We start from the raw sequence: 21,194 nt of genomic DNA, 5'->3' as shown, positions 1-21,194 counted from the left end.
CCACCTGAGATCACGTTGAAAAAAGGGGGAAACGTTCAGCCTGGCATCTGCACATTTCCCTGAACGAAGGCTGAGCAAAACCTGGACCCTTGGCATTGAGTGAACAGCACCTTACTCACAGCAGTGGCTTCGAGGGACCACTTTTTACAAGGGGCCTTTGTGGGCTCTGTGCCCTCCTCACTTCGTCTGCCTGGTCTGAGGGAGCTCTAGGCCTCCAACTCTGGGAGAAAGAATACCCCCACCTCCCTCACCACCTTCAAGCTTGTTGCATAGAGTAATGCAGTAGAAATGGGAAAGCCTGCTCCAAAGCAGCCAAGTGTGGGAAGGAGCTAAGCTTCTTTCCTTCTAATGGCCCAGCTCAGTTGAACTTAGAATTTTCAACATGGGCTTGGAAGCCTTCTCCCTGAGTCTGAGAAACACCATGGCTGCTAGATGCTGAGGCAAAGCCTTGTGGGTGGCATCAGAAATCTTCTGGTATGTTCTAGAAGGGTATGAGGGGTGCACTGGCAATGTTTTAACAACTGGCTCTCTAAAGGGAAAGAGACCTGATCTGTAACATTTGCCATGTTCTGTGGTGCCCACCACAGCTGATCTCAGGCTACAGACATAGTCTGTGGGACTGTGGAGAAGCACATACCATCAGCTCTTGCAAGCCAGCGCATGTGGCTCCAAAACAGCCACCAAAGGTATCCACTTTCCCAGGTGACACCCTGGCATCCTCACATGAACCATACAGAACGCTTTCCAAGAAAAAGGGCAAAGATTGGAGCTTGCCTATATGATGCTCTAGGACTGTGGCAATAAAAACATCTTAATGCTTCCCTCAAACAGCAGACTTTTCCTTCAATTTCTTTGGATCAGGCTTCCCCAGCTACTAAAAGAAGTAGCCCTGATCTGAGATGATACAGGATTCAGGATTATTTAATGGATCCAACTGAACATGAAATGAGCTCTCAGGCAGTGTCTAAGCTCACAGATGGAACTGCTTCAGAGCAGGGAAACAGACTGTGGCCCGGGAAGGGAAAGGTTATTATTACAAATGGAAGCACTTCCTATTCTGCTGGTGTGTGTTGTGAATATATTGCCAAAGGATTTCACTGTAAGTGTAGAGTGGGAAGGGCTCAAAAAACCACCGTGTTGAGGGGTGAAAAGAAGAGTACCTCTTTTAAAAAAAAGGTCTTTTAGCTTTATCTTGATTTCCAACTCATCCCATGGCTGGAACCCAAGCTTCTAACGGAGGAAAGAAAGGGTATTGTGATAAGGCAAAGACAAAGGCTTCCTGGCGCCTCCTACCTGTGGACTTTCCCTCCGTAAAAAGGCTTTGTGTGGAATATCACTGTCGCTGAGTACCCAGTCTTGGCACAGCTGATGCTGACTTTCCCTCCAAGCTCCACCCATGGGATGGTGAGAATAGACCGAGCATAGGCACTGGGCAGGGTGAACACGTACTCCTCCCCGTGTTCCAGGAGCTTCAGCACACCTCCAGGGAGAGAGGAGGAGAGTCAGACACACAAGAAAAGGGCAGTTAGGGATCAAAAGACATAAAGATGAGAAACCAAACAGCTTCCTGCAACAGACATCTTGTCTCCCACTTCTGCAAAGGTAAGCCACTCCCTGGCCACTTATTTATCTCATGACCCTATTGGGGGGGGGGGGGGGGGGGGCAGACACTGTCCAAGGTGCTGAAAACACAACAGTGAATAGACCCACTTTCTTCCTTCAAGGAGAACAAAAAGGTGGACATTAATTGCCAATCCAGCACAAAACTAACTATAATGAAGGCAGGAGAGAGAAGTGCCCGGTGCCATGGAGACCTTCGGCGGGGTTGACCTGGAAATAGAATTCTCCCTAAGGAAGGGACGTTTGGGTCGGGGAAGAGTTGAGAAGGTAAAGAGAGGAAGGAAATATTCCAGGCAGAGGGAAGAGTGCAGTGCAAAAGTGCTGTGGTGGGAAGGAGCCTGGTGAGCAGGAAAGGGCTGAGGGAAGGGCCCATGTGCAGAAAGGGAATAGGTACAGGTGTGCAGACTGGCCGACTCAGCGGACCTTCTTTTCAACTTTGAAATAGCATGTAAATGAGTTTTACCTTTTCCTGAGAGCAAGAGACCTTCGTGGTTCACATGAAATTAGAGAACTCAGACCATACACTGCTCTCAACCTGAGGCAGACACTAGCCACATGAGCAACCCGCCTCTAGATCGTGGGTTCTCTGACCTCGGATCCACGCATTAGGGGTAGAAAGGTCTCAGTCCACTGGAACAATGAAAAACTGTGTGGGTTTCCCTATTTTCTAGGGAGAGGGGCCATAGTGTTCATCAAGTCCCCGAAGGCTGACATGACCATCCTATAAATGCACTAACTCCCAGGGCTGTTGCATAGTTTACGTGCTGCACAAAGTGGCCACCAAGGGTTGAAATCCAGCCTTTGCTTTGGCCTGGCTGGCCAGGTGCCCACAGTGGAGGTGCAGCATCCCACTTTACTCCGAGGCTTGTACAGGCCGGCAGAGGCCCCAAGAACCAGGCTCCAGGCCAAGATCTGTTCTGTGTAAGGTACCTTCTCAGCATCCCACACTCCAGCCCTGGGGCTCAGCGACCTGTGCACGTCCTCACCACTCTGTCCCAGCTCATTCCCAGTCTGGTAATTATCAGGTGCACTGTGCATCTAAGGAAGGAAGGTGCTGCCCTTTGGCCACACATGGTCAGTGATGTCCCCTCCCTGGGCCCCCTGATCCTCCACTGGAAAGAGTGAGGAGTGGTGTCAATGGTGCTCGTGTGTGTTGGCACTTTCTGGCTGCATTCCTGGGGGCCTCCCGACGACTCCATTTGGCAATAATTATCATTTTCAAATAAGGATGAGGAAATGGAAACTCAGGGTAAGTGATGTGGCTGGTCAGTACTTCCCTCTTAGGCTAGACAAGTATCTATATCAACTAGAGCTAAAATTTGTCCACTGAGACATGTGTTTCAGTATTGACGAGCTTGTCAGGGGGTCTGAGGAGAGATGGGACTTGAACGTAGAGAGCAGTCATGCATGTGGAGTTTCTAAAATCAATGTGGAGATGCATACAAGTATAATTCAACTTGCCCTTGAAAATTCCTTTAATTGGGGGTGCCTGGGTGGCTCAGCCAGATGAGCATGTGACTTTGGCTCAGGTCATGATCTCACGGTTTGTGGGTTCGAGCCCCACATTGGTCTCTGCACTGATAGCTCAGAGCCTGGAGCCTGCTTCAGATTCTGTGTCTCCCTCTCTCTGCGTCCCTCCTCTGTTCATGCTCTGTCTCTCTCTCTCTCTCAAAAATAAATAAACATTAAAAAAAATTTTAAAAAGAAAGAAAATTCCTGGAACCAGCAGCTTCACTCTCCATTAACTCCAGCAAAGTCAGTTCTGCCAACCCACAGAAACAGAGACCTGGTCTGTAAATCCAGGGTGACACGCCCACACGTGTCTAGGGGTCTTGATCACTCCCAGAGTAGAGTCTGGATGCTCAAGAACGTGGGCAACTGCACGAGCTCAGACCATCAGGGAAAAACAGATTTGTGGGTCACTCATAATCCCGTGGACAGGACTGAAGGACAGATGTCACAGAGCATTTAAATCTCTTACCAGGAGTATAACTGATCGCATGTAACAAACACACAAATAGCATGGCTCCAGTATACCAGATACACTGAACATCACAAGGGACCACCTTCTCCCCGCTTCTCCAACTGGCCTTAGCTCTCGTAACTGAATTAATGCATCTCCCTAAAAGTAAAGCGGCAGGCCATCGAATGCTCTCATGTGGACCCTTGTCCCTCCTCCTACCTGGCAGAGAGCAGACTGCTCCAGATGTCTCTCAGGGCCCTGCCCTGTGCACACAGAGGGAGGGACACTGTGTCTGGCAAGAGAAGTACACTTTGCTATGTCCGTCCTCTTCTGATTCAAACCCTTGGAGGAAAATGGCCAGAACTGATAAGAGTTTTTGTTTCAGAGCCCACTTTGTGCCTGACTTCCTCAGACTCGGTTGCTTGAGAAGACAGCCTGGGGCAGGTGGAAAATCGCAGCTAATACCAGACACAGGTAGGACACCAACAGGCAAGAAGGACCTGGAGTGAAAGTCGGGAAGAGACGGGTCACCTCGGATTTCCCTCCCTGGCCCAGTTCTACCCGCAAGTTTCTGGTTCCTCCAGGGCCAGCCATTCCCCTGGCCTCAGAGCCTGTGGCAGCTGGAGAGGACCCTGCGACCCTGCAGAAGAGGCTGCCATTCCCCAGCTAGCCTGCCTCCCAGGACCCAGAGAAGAAGGCTCCTCGAGCCCCCATCCCTGCCCTCTGTGCTGATGGGCTGCTCGGTAGTCGAACCCTTCCAAGCTGGCCAGTGTGCCCAACAGCACCACCGCACCGCCGATGGCTCTAGTGTCCCCGAGTGGTGAGCTCTTCCGGTCCGTAGTCGGGAGTGTCCTGGAGGCTCTCGCCCGGTTATACATCTTGCCATCAGCCTCTCTTCCGACAAGAACCACACACATCCTTGAGTTCCTCCTGCTGCCTCCTCCTGGCCCCATTCACAAATATAAACTTTGTGATGCAGGACCATACAGCTATTTTCTTGACCACACACTTACATGGGGAATACGCCACGTTCTTCCTTAAAGACCTGCGTGAGATCTCAGAGGGTCCTTCCACGTCCTCACTCAGCAGTCTGGCAACCTGAACCTCTCTGTGCCTCGGTTTCCTCATCTGTGACACAGGGATGATGGTATGCATACCTCACAAAGCTGTGGTGAGAAGGGGATTCTAGAAGCCCACTAAAAGCCTCAGCCTGACACACAGCCAGAATCCCAGAAGCTCCATATCCTAGTTACTCCTCACTCTCCAGAGCCGCTCTCTTGCTTGGTGACCTCGGAGTTCCATTTATTCCATTTGGGAATAAACAGCGAATCACAAAGTGGCAGCGGGTTATGGCACACGGGGGACGAAGAGATAGGTGGGAGGCATCTTCTTCCTCCTCCTCTTTAGAAAACGCTCCTGCAAACCTGAGGTTCACAGAAATCAGTGAGCCCCACGCTGAGCGGGTATGAAAGCACTGGGGGGCGGGGGGAGACCACACTCCTTAGCTCTTCTTTGAATATCCATAAATGTGTGTGTTGCCATTAAATCACCTATAATTATGCCTTCTCATTATGCTAACTCTTTTTTCAGGGCTGAATAGAAACAAAAAACAAACAAAATAACCCTGTCCTGGGGAACCCGGGTAGCTCAGTTGGTTTAGCATCTGACTCTTGGTTTACGGCTCAGGTCATGATCTCAGGGCTCCTGGGATCAAGCCCCGCATCCGGCTCCAGCCTGACAGTGTGCAGCCTGCTTGAGATTCTCTCCCTCCCTCTCTCTCTCTCTGCCCCTCCCTTGCTCATGCTCTTTTTCTCTCTCAAAATAGATGAACTTAAAAAAAAAAAAAAACAAAAGGCCTGTCCTTAATATAGAGAAAAGACTATATTAACACTAGACTTACAGATAGGCTAATTAAAGAACTTTCACTGATGAGCCTAAGGGCTGAGAGAAGCCAAAAAATGCCAAATAACCAATACTTCCAAGCCGTGGTTCGTCTTCAAGCTGCAAGATGTTCATTTTAAATCCCACAAATTGATTTACCTAGAAACATAAGGCAAGATTTTCCAACTGATACATTTAAACTAATTTCACACCCGGTCTCAATCTGAGGAACCAAAATATTCCAGTAGGCTGCCGCTTCTGGGAAGCACCAAATCAAAGAAAGTCACTCTGGGGAGCTGGTCGTCAGGCCCGATCATGTCGGCGCTCACAAGCACCGAGCCAACGTGTCACTTCTGTCGCTAGAACTAACTGCCTTTCCCTACAGACTCAATCAAGAAGCTGTGCCACGTTACTGGGCTCCAGCTCTGGAGTTATGGGGGCAGCGGCCACGAGAGCACCTGAATGCACCTCGGGTCCCTCCCCCACAGCGCCAGCGGGGTGATGGGCAGAGGGGGGCGATGGGCACAGGGAGCGATGGGCACAGGGAAGCGATGGGCAGAGGGGCCATGCTTCCCCAGGGACAGAGCCGCAGGCTGACTGAGCAGTGTCTCCGCTAGGGGCTCCGAGAGCCACAGCTGAGGGACCTGAGGGGGGGAGGCAGTCTCTGAGCTGCAGCCTAAGTGAATTCAAGTAGTAATAAAGCACTGCATGATGGCATTTTATTGTAGCCAAATATGGCACGGCCTAAAGGCAATACTTTAAAAGACAAGCCCGTGTGTTTACTTACATATAACACTTCCAGTGGACCGACCTGAGATCTCATTTTTATTGAAAAAAAAAATTTTTTTTTAATGTTTATCTTTGAGAGAGAGAGAGAGAGAGAGAGAGAGAGCAGGGGGAAGGGGCACAGAGAGAGGGAGACAGAGGATCCGAAGTGGGCTCCTTGCTGAGAGTAGAGCCCGACACGGGGCTGGAACTCACGAACTGTGAGATCATGACCTGAGCCAAAGTCAGAGGCTCGACTGACTGAGCCACCCAGGTGCCCCTCATTTTTAAAATAAGGGAATGGAAGGGCACCTGGGTGGCTCAGTCAGTTAAGCATCTGCACTCTTGGTTTTGGTTCAGGTCATGATTTCACAGTTCATGGGACTGAGCCCCACATTGGGCTCTGTGTTGACAGTGTGGAAGCTGCTTGGGATTCTCTTTCTCTCTCTCTCTCTCCCCCCCCCCCACCTCAAAATAAACATAAAAATACTAGGGCACCTAGATGGTTCAGTCAGTTGAGCTTCTAACTTTGGCTCAGGTCATGATCTTGGTTTGTGAGTTCAAGCCCCACACTGGGCTTGCTGCCCTCACTGCAAATCCGGCTTCGGATCCTCTGTCCCCCTGCCTCTCTGACCTTCCTCTGCTTGTGTTCTCTCAAAAATAAATACTTAAAAATAAAATAAAATGAGGGAGATGAAAAAACTGTTACTTCAAGCCCAATCAACAAGTTTATGGAACGTGCTAGATCAATATAAAGAATACGTGAGGAGGGGCACCAGCGTGGCTCAGTTGCTTTCGGCTTAGATCACGATCTCATGGTTCATGAGCTCGAGCCCCGCACTGGGATCTGTGCTGGTGGTGTGGAGCCTGCTTGGGATTCTCTCTCTCCCTCTCTCTGCCCCTCCCCTGCTTGTGAGCTCTGGCTCTCTCTCTCTCTATTAAAAAAACGAGTAAGTGAGGAAAAGTAAAACATCCTGACTCTCCACACCCACCCCCAACAAAAGGGCTCTGAGTATAGGAACTACAACCTTTTGCTCCGAAATGTGGAGATTCTTAGAAGTATTTTCTGGGAAAAACGAGGATCGTGGGTGTTATGGAGTGCACATTTAATTAATACAAAAGGGGGATGGATGTAGCTGCTTGAAAGGATTTAGGGAAACTTAAGGCCTCGCAAGACTGAGCCAACGGTCCCCGGACCCTTCCCAGGTCCATCCACAGCAGGAATACACTGGGTGACCAGGAAGGGCTATATCCAGGGAGGGCCCTTGTAGAGACTCTCTCTACATCTTTCTGATTTCAGCACTCCACTGAGAAGCTCTACGTAGACTTTCCAAGCAAGCAGACGCGGGAGCAGCACATTCCATTTCCGCTTCAGGGATGGCGAGGGCGTTAGGACTTCCCGCCCACGAAGAGCCTTGTCCAGTGCACCCACAGCCGTGCCAAGTGAATTAGAGGCCCCAGACCCCATCGGCCTCCTGTGGGGAACAGGGGAGTGAACCCCCTGAGACACCAGAGGCCTATGCTTTGACACACTGACACTCAACAGCCACCAACAGTAGAAGCAAGTGAAGATGTCTGTTCACCTCAGGGGGGAGGGTGGGGGGCATCGCGGGGGTAGAAGGACCCACCGTTCTCAAGTGAAGTTCCAGAAGAGATGAACGGAGGCCATGTATTCTGCTGGGTGAAGCGAGGAGCCCCAGCAGCACAGGACAGAGCGGGGGTAACAGAGAACGCAGGGGAGAGGGGAGCAGGATGTGCCGGGAGGGAGTGGGACGGCCACACGGCTCTACACCCCCGTGCTCACCACAGTCCACCCCTCAGGTGGATGGCTGGCAAGACATGGAGCTTCACAGACCAAAGAATTCCTCACTCACTAGGTTTGCAAACCTCCACATTTATGCAAAATTTCCAGATCTTCGTCCAATGTCAAGAATCCCTGCTTAGGGGCCCAGAGACTGGGGGGCCCCTGCCCTGTACTATTATTTAAGCATCTGTGGTTTTCCGCTGCCTCGACACACGGCAGCAAGCATTTCTGCGGAGCGCAGGGGAGTCCCCAGAAAGGAACCCGAATAGACTTTCTGTACCCGAAAATACGTTTATCCGAAGATACCATCGTCACTGAGCACTTACGCTGGCTAATCGCAGACTCGACGTACGTGTGTGTAGGAGGGAGGAAGAGAAAAGCGACAACCCGTCTGTCTCCCCCTAGCTTTGCCCCATGCCCTCGCCACTCCCGCCCCATCTGTCCTCACGGCGGCCTTGGGGAGGCTGCCAAAGCCACGTCCACCCTCCACGGACCCCCACCTCACTCAGGTAAAAGCCCGAGCCCTCCCACGCCCCCCCGCGCAGCCCCCCAGTGATCGGGCCCCTCCTCCCTGACCTGTCCCCTGTGCCCCAGCCACAGAGCCTCCACGAGATTTCTAGAAGACCCCGGCCTCACGCTCCCGCTCCCGCCCCGGGCGTCCGAGCCTTCTGCTGTCTCTGCCTGGAGCACCCTTCCTCCAGCCATCCCCGTGGCTCCTCGCTCACCTCCTTCAAGCCCTTCCTCGAAGGCCGCACCTTGTTGGGGTCTGTCCTGTCGAAAACGGCAGCACCCCCCCCCCACCAGGCACCCCGCACCCTCTCACCCTGTCCTGCTCTGTCTCCTCGGTGCCAGTGAGCGGTCACACTGCACATTTCCCGCACGTGCCTCGTTTTCTGTGACGCGTGCACAGACGGCGGCTGAGGGCAGGGGCCTCTGTCCTGTCCCCATCGCGGCCGCGTGCCCGGCACCACTTTTCACAAATGGACGGATGAACGGATCAATGAATGAACAGATCACGGCCTCCCTGAACCGCCCCCGTAAAGATAAGTAAACCCGCTTGAGACAGGTGGTCTACACACGGGGGCGGGAAGTGTGCACCAAAGGCGTGAACTGCCTCCACGCCCCACCTTCTCTAAACAAACGTGTTTCATCCTTGAATGATTCGTTCCGTGGGAAATTCAGGATAAGGAAATTAAACAGGACGAAATGAACCTCCTGAATACTGATTTTGGCTTCTAAATAAAAGGGAAGACTTCGCCAGTACCAACCTTGGGGCGCTGGGCGGGGGGGGGGGGGGGGGGGCCTCTGGCAACCTGCGGAATCACAGAGCCCCCGAGAAGTCAAAACCAAGGTCGCCAAGGTCGACGTCACTTCCATTTCTCACTGCACGCCCAAGTGTGCAATCCGTGCAAACACAGGCCTCCCACGCGGGGTCCCCCGCAAGCCTGCACTGGGCTCCCTGCTCTCAGCAGCAGGGGCTCCCCCGTGGGCTGGGCCCCAAGCCCTCCGCTCACAGCGCTTGGGGAGCCCACGGCCCAGGGGGCCAACGCACCTCTGGGACCTGCCACGTGGCCTTAACCCAAACAGTCCTACGCGGGGGCAGCTCCCTGTCGCAGGCCATGGGGAGAGACGAGAGTTGAGAGCGACAGTGATCGCTGCGACCCCAAGAAAGGCCTGTGAGGGAACACTGGATCTCGTCCCCCTACCCCTCAGCCTCCGGAAGCACATCTGAGTCAAGTCTGTCTCCTCAGCTTCAGGGAGACAGGCCTCTAGGGCCCTGGCTATGCCCCTGGAGGCACCCTTCTGCCACAGCTCCATCTGCTGCCCACTCCACCCCCTCTGTTTCTGGGCTGGTGGCCTCCTGTGACTCCCAGACCCCTCCCTGATTCTGACTTCTGGTCCACAGATCAGAGGTGAGTCACTGACAGAAGGTCCCTGCCTCACGGAGAGGCCGGCACCCTCCTGCAACCCCCCTCGCCAGCTCGTGGTGACGGAGGGTGTGTACTGTGGGTGGCGCACATGTGCCCTCGGGAAGTGGCTTCTCTGGGCTCCTCTTCTGTAAAGTGAGGCGCAGCTGGAAGGAAGCAGAAGCCCCCACGCTCACTCCTTTCACCCATCTCCGCCCCGGGGCCCCCTGCCATAGAGCCGGAAATGCAGGGGTTTGCAAGATGGACGCATCATCTCTGTTAAGCTCTAAGCTTCTGTGGTCCCGTCATCGTCGGGAACAATTCCTTCTTAAGAAAGAAGACCACTTCCGACACCACTCCCTCTCCCGTGGCAGCCATCAAAGCTAGACAAACTCATCTCCTATAGGGACTGTCCTGATTGGAAAATGACTGCAATGCTGCACTCCCACGAAAGAGCACGTCACGGGGAGGAGAACATTCATCATCAGCGGGTCGCCTGGTGCCTCAGTGGGTTAAGCGTCCGACTTCGGCTCGGGTCATGATCCTGTGGTTCGTGGATTCAGGCTCCGCATCGGGCTCTTTGCTAACAGAGCAGAGCCTGGAGCCTACTTCAGATTCTGTGTCTCCCTCTCTCTCTGCCCCTCCCCTGCTCATGCTCTGCCTTTCTCAAAAATAACCATTAAAAAAGAAAAACCATTTATCATTGGTGTGACTTATTCAAAGTCCTTCCCCTCAACACATACAGCCCAACCCCATCTGAATCTTGGAGGAACTAGGTGGCCTAGGCTCATCCTAGTGACAGGTGAGTCCCTGGCCTCCTTCACTACAGATTGATTCTCCCTTTGGTGAATTTCTTGACCCTAACTGATCCTCGAGAGGAGGGTCCCATCAGCACAGTGCAGGTGGCAGAATATTGAGCCCGTGCGCAGCGAGGACCCCCACGAAGGCCTGACATGGGTCCTGGTCTCCTCTGTGGGGGTCCTGGAGTTGCTGTCTCATCTGTGCATGGAGGATAAGCAGTTCAGAGGGTGAGCCTATAGCCCACAGACAGGACAGAGAGGCGGAACCCAAGAGTGGTTTGGGCCCTCACACAATAAATAAGGAAGTGTTGTTTGTACTTAGTGTCTCTGCTTCGGGTCCTCCCACCCTCTCTCGAATCTATTCCAATCAGATTTTCACAAGCACCATTCCATGGACAGCCCTTGTTAAGGTCACCAAATGACCATCACAGGCCACCATCCAGTGGCCCGTTCTCGGTTCTCATCTTCCCAGAATGAATCGACACCGTCTGCCTCAGCTGACCACTCTGTCTCCTCCCGGGAACACTTTCATCACCTAGCCTGCAGGAAACAAGTCCCTGTCCCCTCTCCTTCTCAAGCCCCTCTTCTTCAGTCCCCCTGACCAGTGCTCCTCACCTTTTGGGCCTCTTAGTGCCGCAGGACTGTGGGGATCAGGCTCCCTCCATAATCTCGTCAGGTGCCAGGACTTCAATCACAAGTTTCAACATCTGCTGGCCCCTCTCCTCAGAACTCCAGCCCGTGTCCACAACTGTCCACTCGGGCAGTCACTTGCATGTCCGAACCATAACGTGACCTCGCTGAGCTCCTAAACTCTTCCTCCAAATTAGTTTTCCTCCCAGCGACTCCACTCCCGGCCTCCCCAGCTAAGCAAACAGCTAGTTGGTCCTTCCAGGTGCTCACCTTGAAAGCCTTGGTGTCACCTCTCAGACCCCACTTCCAACCCGAGGCAAATCCTTCTGGCTCTCTCTCCCTCAGAATACATCCAGACTTTTGGGGCACCTGGGTGGCTCAGTCAGTTGAGCATCTGACTTTGGCTCAGGTCACGATCTCGTGATTCGTGGGTTCGAGCCCCGCGTCGGGCTCTGTGCTGACAGCTCGGAGCCTGGAGACTGCTTCAGATTCTGTGTCTCCCTCTCTCTCTGCCCCTCCCCACTAGTGCTTTCTCTCTTTCAAAAATAAACATATTTAAAAAAAAAAAAAAAGAATACATCCACACCTTCACCACATCTCACCTCCTCCACCATTTCCACCCTGGTCCAGGCCACCATCGTCTCAGGCCTGGGTTATTATCATCGTCTCCTAACTGGTCTCCTTGCTTCCACCTTTACTCCTCTTATGATCTATTTTCAACAGGCAGCTGGGACAGCCTTGCTAAATGATGCGTCAGATCCTGGTATTCTTCTGTCAAAACCCTTAACGGCTCTGCAGTTCACTTAGTGCAGGAGCCAACACTCCCCGCGAGGGCCGCTGAGGCCCTGCGTGATCCGGCCTCAGTCACCACTCTGACCTCACCCCTGTTCCCTGCCTGCTCCAGCCCCATAAGCTTCCTGTCTTCCACATGCCAGGGACCACCTTGCCTCTGGGCCTCTGTCTTGTTCTTCCTGCAGCGCACACCCTTCCCCCGTGGCCAGATCATCAGCGAGGATCGTCCTTCGCCACCGGCTCCGGGGCTTTGTTCAAATGTCACCTTGTCCGTGAGGCCATCCCAGTCGCCATCCCATCCCCTCCTAAGGCTCCACTGCCCTCTCACCACTGCTCCCGGGTCCCTCCCCTGCTTTATACTTCTCCATAGTACTTAACACCTCCCAACACGGCCTACGTAATTTTATTTTCCAAGTAGAATAGAAGTAGGTAGAGTGGAAGGAAGCTTGACAAAGACAGAGATGTTTTGTGTGTGTCTGTTTTGTTCCTACAAGTATCCCCAGCTCTTAACGCAATGTCTGGCATAGCAGGTGCTCAATAAAAATGTCCTCAGTGAATGAAACGTATTCTTATCTCATGGGGTTCGGAAGGCCTTCTTAGGAGCCATGTGCCGCCTGAAGACTAAATTTTGTGGATTTTTTCTTTCCCTGAGAAGAGAGTCTGTAGCCTCAGAGTCTCAAAGGAATTTGTGGCTGAAAGAAGTCTAAGGACCAGGGGCACAGACATTTCAATTTAACAAGCATCATTACAGGTTTCTTCAAACAATGAAGAACTTCATGCACAGCTTATTTGCTAAAACAGGAACGTGCGATCCACAAGTGGCGTGGTTACACTGCTCTTGCTTCAGAATCCCTAGCAGAATCCAGAGATTTGCCTTGGGAATGTTTAGGAGCGGTATTTGGAAGAGGCAGCACTATTATCCCTACTCTCTGTGAGCCAAAACACAGGGGAGAACGAACAAAAATGTGTTTTCACAGGTTTGGTGCCAACTCTAATATTCACTCAAAGTTGAAAATAAAAATATACGTAAGGTGCCCCCCCTCCCCCCACACATCACGTGTAAAGATTCAGGTGTGTCCCATCTAGCCCATGACCTTGGCCCCACTGGGAAATTACCAGGCCCTGGTCCCAAAATAACAAAACCTATCCCTCTTTACCACCCAAGCACCCACTCACCCTCAACTGCAAAACAAACTAAAAACAGGTCCGCACACAAAATCATCCTCAAGTATACAGACATCCCCACGGAAGAGCCGAGCTCCATCAAATGTACGACGTGGCTTACCTTCCCCTATCATGGAGACCCCCACGGACATGCCCATGAACTTGCTTTTGGTCCATATGTGAGTGTTGACGCACAGTCTCTTCTCCTTGCACTCACAGTAGAAGCAGGAGATGGGCGGGTGATGGGACACCTGCTCAGCCACGAACCTGAGTTTGTAGCTTTTGGAAGGGTCCTCGGCCATCGGGTGTTCGTGGCTAGCAGGGGAGTGGGGAGCAGTCCTCTTTGGCTTGACCCTGTCCTTGGGGACTTCCCAGGAGCAGTGAAACGTCTCACCGATGATGGGGTTATAGGGCTTCTTGGCCAAGGCCCCCTTGCGGCCCTCATGGAAGGCTGTGAGGTAATACTCCACAAAGCAAATGACTCTCTCCTCTGGCGTGGCTCCGGCAGTGATGGCCAGCAGCAGGTCCGGGTGCGCCATGAAGTCTGCGTACATCTCCAGCAAGGATCGCTTCTCCAGGATGAACGTGGGAAGCACCACCTACATGCAGAAGGGGACAAAGTCAGACAGGAAGGAGTCCCTGTGACTGCATGAGAAAGGCTGCAGCCGCCTTCCGCAAAGCCATCACGGCCTAAGCCAGGGAACGGTTTCTTTTGATTTGTGTATGAACGACAAGCCAGGGGAAACGACGTCAGAGAAATGAGACGTGGCCGCGGTGACGGCACATCGCCCACCCACCGTCGCGGACAAGACGGTTCTGACAGGCTTTCCTCTCTGCTCCTCTGGACCTGAACAGCGGTCTCTGCCTCCCTCTCCACCGCGGCCACACAAAAGCCTCTTTTACTCCTCGTTACTCAGACCCGTGAGGAAGAGAGCTCGGAAGGGCTTTTTTCTTTGCTTCCTGACATCGGGCACAACTAAGGGGGGTGCTCGGTGCCTCCCCACAAACATGGATACTGGGCACTTGCTGGCACCTCATCAAAGGGGGTCCAAGTAGACCAGCACACAGCATCCCTAAGAGTGGCTTCTGGAGATCTTGGTTGAAAGAGTAGCATATAAATCCCAACACGATCGAGGCAGAGCGGGTCTCTGGGAGGCAGGGCCGATTAGCAAGCAAATGTCCCGAGAGCTGTCGTGGAGCAGAGGGGCCATTTATGGAGGCTGCCGTGCAAGGCTGGGCCAGAAGTAGGCGGAAGTTACAAAGAAGTGGGCTGGCACTTAATACGGAACCTTCTGGTAAGTGGACCGGCACGGCGGCCACTCCTGGGTCTGTTTTCAGCACCACTACTAAAGAGGAGGAGAGATCTGGATGGGACGAGACAAAGAGACTCCTCCTTGATCCAAAATGGATCCAGGCGGTCACTCAGGTGCCCATACAGCCCCAGGGAGGACGTCGGTCAAAGCAGATGACGGACATTCTGAAACCGGTCTGGGAAGCAGATCACTCGTTACTATCACTGACACGCAGAACAGAGCAAGCCCGTCTCTCGTGCTCTACGGTGAACTTGACGTGACTTGGTCAGAAGGGTATCCGTATTCCACCCACGTGGCGGCCGGGCACAGCCCGGATGATCTCACGTTGTCCTCCTCGTAGGGAGTCACAGGATTTTGAAGCCAGAGGGCTGGCCATGGCTCCTCCCTGCCTCCGAGAGAGACGGGGGTGGGGAGCCACACCGGTTCAAGGCCACAGGGCGGGCTTACGCTCCCTCCTTACGTGACTGCGTCTGTCTTTCCTTCACATAGTACCCAGCTGAGAAAACACTCACTGACCACAAACAGCAGAAGGCTTACAGATCTGCCACCCTGCCCCCGCCTCAGTTGGCTCAGATGCTTCCCAGCAAAAGGAGGAGATACAATGGAAGCGAGATGTCCCGAGAGGAAGAGACAGACAGGCAGACAGGAGATCAAAGCACAGAAATTTCAGTGGCAACTGGAGAAAGCCCAGCCCACTGAGGAAGTGACACTGGCATCTTTATTAAGGCTGTTCTTTCCGTTCCACACTATGCCAGAGGAGAGTTTATGTACACGAGTTAGGTAAAAAGCAGCCAGCTGGAAAGTTCTACACGTTACACAATCTTCGCGCCATAAAAAGACCCCAAATGGTACCATGTATTTCTTGGGGTCAGAACGGAGTGATTTTCACATTCTTTCCTCGGTATCTTTCTGCTTTGCTTTTACAATATACTGGAAGAAAAAAAACATTATTTAGGAGATAGCTATGCAAATTAATGGCGATGTTCTCATTTTCTTTCAGCCAAAACTGGATGAAATTGAGAATCTGGCTGCTGGAGGACCTGAGCTGGCCATACGCAAGTCCATTCTGGCTCAGATGCCACCGGTATTACTTCCTGTGTCTTTTGTGGGGACAGGTCTTCCGTCTGCTCTTCCAGTGAGGCTCTTGGGGGACCAGGCAGCCACACTCTCCCCGTGGCCTCCCTCCAGGCAGGTGACCAATGGCAGAGTAAAGGGGAGGCAGAAGCTGCCCCAAACACTCATCGTCGCTCCCTCTCCTGCCCCCAGAGCTGCCCAAAGTCTCCCCCGGGAGCTCCGCCAGACAGCCTGTGCAGGGACTGGGGATTTACGCAGCCCTGGAAAGACGCCCGATGAGGCCAAACCAACTAAAAAGGAAAAGAAGCCACAAATGTCTGCACCTCCAGGCCTTCCCCAAACGGCTCCATTTCCTGCCCGCTCCCTTCCCTGGCAGGACCCTGTGACCATGAGGGAACCGAGGAGGGAAAGGGCAGAATCACCAGGAGGGGGGTCAGCCCTGACAGACACAACTCCCGTGAAGGGGACTCCGCGTCCCTGACTTGCACCTTTCTCTGCACCTGTGGACTAGGGCTTCTCTGGCCACAATTTCAGCTCTCAACAAGGAGAATTCTCGAGTTTGTAGCCAAGATTGAAATTATAAGGAAAGAAGGGCGCCTGGGTGGCTCAGTAGGTTGAGCGTCCAACTTCGGCGGAGGTCATGATCTCGCAGTCCTTGGGTTCAAGGTCCGTGTCAGGCCCTGTGCTGACAGCTCGGAGCCTGCAACCTGCTACGGATTCTGTGTCTCCCTCTCTCTCTGCCCGTCCCCTGCTCACGCTCTCTCAAAAATAAATAAACATCAAAAAAAAAAAAAAAAAGGCAATTACAAGGAGAGAACTGCCCACAGTGGTTGCTCTCTCTCAGTATATACTTCTGAAAAGGGCGAGAATGTAAGGCAATTCCCCCAACTTAGCATTTCTGAACTCCGGGGGCTAAGGGATTAAAACAAATCAATAGGAAAAAGAACTCCACTCATCACTCCAGATCACTTAACATCAGAACTGAAAGGGACCCTCAGGGTGATGGAGTCTAATGCCCTGGTCTCACAGGTGAGGGGACAGAGACGGGCAGTGGGGAGAGAAGGCACCACGCAGGAACCCTGGAGCTCCCAACTGCCACCCAAAGTTCTGCCCATTACCCGACACGTCATGATTATCTGCTTCGGGCCAACAGGAGCATTTTCTCTCCCTCAGTGGACTAGGGAGGTTAGAGTTCACTGGACAAACTGAGACCCCAAGCCACCTCATCTACTGTCATAAGCGGGGGGGCAGGAAGTGGCACATGGGCCCCACTCCCTAGTCCATTCTACTCTTCCCGGAATGACTGGGCAATCCACCCATCCAAAAACTATCGTGAGTGTTAATTACCACCAGGAGGGAGACCATCGGCAGTTAAGAAACGCAAGCAGAGCGCCCCCGCCTGGAAGAGTGCAGCTACGACTTCCTAACTGGCCTTCCAACTTTCTGTCAGGCCCACCTTGATTTCTTCTCCACACCATCACCAGACCCATCTCTAGAATCTCTACAAGAGATAAATGAAGTCCAGCCTGGCCCTCGCATCCCTCTAGTGGGACATTATCCCTCACTTTCTGCCCCCAGCCCTCCCCTTACAAGTACCCGTTCCCCCCTCCCCACCCCACACACTCAGTCCTCTTTCCCTTTTCTGCCCTCCTCCTGCCTTGTCTAAGTGACAGACTGGAACTCCGCTCAAGGGTGAGCTCCTCTGCGGAGCTGTTTCTGACAGCCCCTGCTCCCGAGGCTAAACCAACAACCCCTCCTTCACACCCTCGCCGCACCCCCACATGTCTCCCTCACGGCGTCGCCAATGCTCCTTGGGATGAAGAGCATTCCTGGGACAATCTGCGAAGTTTGTACCGTGGGCATACACGAAATAGTATTGCATCAGTGTTCCACTTCCCGGGTGTGCCAAGTGCGACGTGTGGGAGAACGTCCTCGCCCTCGGGGGATACTCGGGGACAGAACCGTCACATCTGCCAACACACTCTGAAAACAGACATACGCCCATACACTCAGGTGGGTATATGGGGCTGCACAGCGAGAGACGAGGAAGACAGAAGTCGAGAGAGTGGGAGAGAGGAGAGAAGGAAGAAGAAAGGCAAAGCAGCAAAATGTTAACAACCGGCGAACAGAGGTAAAGGTTACCTGAAGTCACCTGTACTATTTGTAGCGCTCTCATAGACCGGAAAAGAGGCAAAAAGGCGGAGGGAAAAGAGAAAAGGCTCTACTGGGGAAACAGGATCTGACAACTGATCCAAAAAGATTTTGTTTTTAATCTGAAAGAGAGAGAGCATGAATCGGGGAGAGGGGCAGGGGGAGAGAGAGAAGCTTAAGCAGGCTTCATGCTCAGAGTGGATCCGGACGCGGGGCTCCATCCCACGACCCTGGGATCCTGACCTGAGCTGAAATCAAGAGTCGGCTGAGAAATCAAGAGTCGGATGCTCAACCAGCTGAGCCACTCAGGTGCCCCAGAACTTATCAATTTTCAGAGACAACCCTCCCAGAACTGCAGACTCAGGGAATGTGGTCTCCCAGGCAACAGCAAATCCAACCCACTAGGTATATATTCTCCACTTGGAAATGATGCTGCTGCTTTGTCAGATCTGGAAAAAGCAGAATACCTGGAAAGATGGAAGAGAATGGACTGGGAGTGGAATGACCACTTCTTCTTCCGTCGCCTATCGGTCTGTCTTTTCGGTGCTTTGCACAGAATATCAGATCAATGGCTTTCAAAACCAGCATCCTGAACGTTTTGGGCAGGGTAACATACTTTTCGTTAAAGCCGATTTCTATCTCTCATACGATCTCCCTGCCTTGTGTGCGTGCCTTTGCAAATAAGTCACTTAATCATCTGTTCCTTGGGCAATGGACACTGGAGGTACAGAGCCAAGAAGCGGTGAGTGCTAATTGGGCTGTCTGCCTCCAATGGAGACGTGAGTGATGGCCCAGCTGTTCAGACCGACAGCATCCAAATGGTTGAAATCCCTACTGCAGATTTATCGAGCCATCAATAAGGGCTGCCTTTTCTTCCATTAACATAATTAAGACAATGAACGACTCTGGGGAAAGAAAAAAAAAAAGCAAAGATCTGCATTCGGGACTCGGAAAACAATTAATTACGTTTAAAGTTGCATCAATCTAGAAGTAAGTAACTAATCTTCAGGTTGGGCTCTTAGAACTTTGAAATAATTGATCGCCCATCGAGAAAGAGGGCCCCCAGAAAGAGTGAGAGTCCGTCCCTTCCCCCTAATACAGGAACACAGAAGGTTTCTGCAAAGCAAGGCCAAGGGCAGGTGCAATTTTCTCCAAAGAAACATCAGTTAACTTAATAACCTTGAGAATCATCTACAAAACACTCTGTCCGTAGACTGGCAGACCCACCCGGTGCAAACAAGCAGGCACAGAGAGGCTGAAACTACCCACCGAGATTGATCTATGTACTCCTTTAAGGGGATGTACACAAAAACCCAAGCTTACAAAGTAAAGCCTACATAATTCATACTGGCAAAGATTTCTTTACTTAGCCAACGGGATGCTCCCCTGGCTTTCCTTAAAGTGCCGGCTCCCTTCACATGATCTCACAGTGCTTGGAACATCGGGAAAGGCATTCATTAAAACTTCAACTGGATGGGAAGAGTTTGAAATAAAATTTTACTTTTTCCAAGAAGATATTTACTACATAGAGGGAGAAGCATCTGCGAAAATCAACTCCTGTGTTCCCTCCGAGTCCCAGATGTTGGCTTACGTTAGGGAATCGGAAGCCGTGAGTGGACGCTCATCTCCGGGTGGCTACCGTCATGTCTACTTGGACAAGGTCATCTCTCCAAGACTCAATTCCTCTGCTGTAAAATGGGAGACATAAGAATACCAACCTTCTAGGTTTTTGTGAGGATTACATGACAGTAGAAAGTCAGCCCAGTGCCCACCGAGCACATAGTGCAGGCTCATTCTGCTGGTGGCTGTTGTAAACAGCGATCATCTACTTCACCTAGAGACCCGGGGAAGCTAAGAACAGTGTGGATCAGACAAAAACTTGTCACAAAACGTTTCAGTGACAAAGTTGAAGCCAAAGTCTCAATGACCAGAGCAACCCTTGGGACCGCCTCTGATGCTTCTGCAAACACTGAATTATCGGAGCAAAAGGAGAAATAACTGTAAAGCAGGGAAAGAACATATGAATGTTTCCAACTTAAGCCATATGTGGAACTCAAGCCAGGCACCGTGCTTTGGGCTTCACGTGCTCTTGTTTGATCTCCTGAATAACTGTGAGCAGGTATGACGATTCCATTTTACAGATGAGAAAACTCCAGCCCAGAAAGGCCAAATAAGTAGGGAGCCGGAATGAGAACCAGTTCTGCTGGGTCAAGGCTTGTGCTGGATCCCTCACTGCCCCCAGGAGGCCAGAAGGCTCGCCCTCACTCACTGGAAGTCTTCCTAGAAAAGCAGGGCTGACGAGCTCCTGCCAATAACATAGGCAGGAAGTGTGGGCAGGACACATGCTGCCTCCCTCCAGACACAGATTCACACCGACAGGAAGCCAGGTTACTACTGGGTTTTCTACGAAAAGGCAAGCATCTCAGGACAGGAAGTGGGCTTTACTTGACAGCATATTAAAAACAAGATTTGGAGAGAAGAGCCAAAGGCATCGGAAAGTGGACGCAACACTTGCGGGAAGAGAACACCGAGTACCCACAGCTGCACTGGGTTCAGCTCCAGGGTAAACCCAGGCCCTTCGGACCCTTCTCACAAAAGTCGCCCCCTCTGAAGGAGGAGCTCAAGCACAGCAACACTCATCTTTCTGCAAACACGACTGAACCTGGCAATGTAGCCAGGAGAAAACCCGAGGGCGCCTGGGTGGCTCAGTCGGTTGAGCGTCCGACTCTTGATTTCAGCTCAGATCACGGTCTCATGGTTCATGAGCTCGAGCCCCCGATCGGGCTCTGTGCTGGGCGTGGAGCCTGCTTGGGATTCTCATCCTCGCTCCCTCCCTCTCCCTCTCTCCCACCACCCCTCCCCCACTCGCATGTGTGCGCTCTCAAAAAACCCCAAAAAACAAACAAAACAAAAAGGAGAAAACCTGTACATTCGAAGATGTCTATCATCTCATTATAGGATCCAGAAGCCGCCGAGAGACATGTGACCAGTCACACCAGTTGAGGAGGGCCCTGACAATATAGCAACTTGGTGGAAGGTCAGGCAGCCGTCGTAGACGACACGGCTGATGACAGCGCTCGCTTCCTCCCATGTGCTGGTGAGCACACGGCTGTTTGCTGTAGGGGGTCTGTCATACGCAGGGTCAATGGACTACAACGGTGCGCTAAATCACCAACTGGTTTTACAAATAGTTCTACCGGAACAATTCAAGCGATTCTTGGAGAATTCACCGAAGTCTAAGAACTGTGCGGGCAAGCTTCTCTCTCAAAGTGAGAACCCTGTCCACCATAACTGCTGGTGTGAGCAGAAAGTTAGGGGTCCCTGGAAAAA

At 52.3% G+C, this 21,194-nt stretch overlaps 1 protein-coding gene across 4 annotated transcripts in view; it reads right to left on the bottom strand.

The window, feature by feature from the left end:
• The window catches only part of OSBPL10 (oxysterol binding protein like 10), a 310,207-nt gene that overhangs the window by 6,214 nt on the left and 282,799 nt on the right, over nt 1-21,194 (bottom strand). For all 4 annotated transcript variants that reach the window (XM_086720579.1, XM_086720580.1, XM_086720578.1 and 1 more), the window contains 2 exons: nt 13,448-13,925; nt 1,294-1,480 (listed from right to left, as the gene is read on the bottom strand). In XM_086720579.1, the coding sequence (XP_086576705.1) occupies nt 1,294-1,480; nt 13,448-13,925 (665 nt within the window). The remainder of the gene's footprint in view (nt 1-1,293; nt 1,481-13,447; nt 13,926-21,194) is intronic.

Source organism: Puma concolor, chromosome C2 (genome assembly GCF_028749965.1).
Source record: "Puma concolor isolate L17-30 chromosome C2, mPumCon1.1.hap2, whole genome shotgun sequence".
In the NCBI taxonomy this organism is placed as follows: domain Eukaryota; kingdom Metazoa; phylum Chordata; class Mammalia; order Carnivora; family Felidae; genus Puma; species Puma concolor.
Note: the sequence above shows the minus strand (reverse complement) of the source record. Positions and strands in the feature narration are given on the sequence as shown.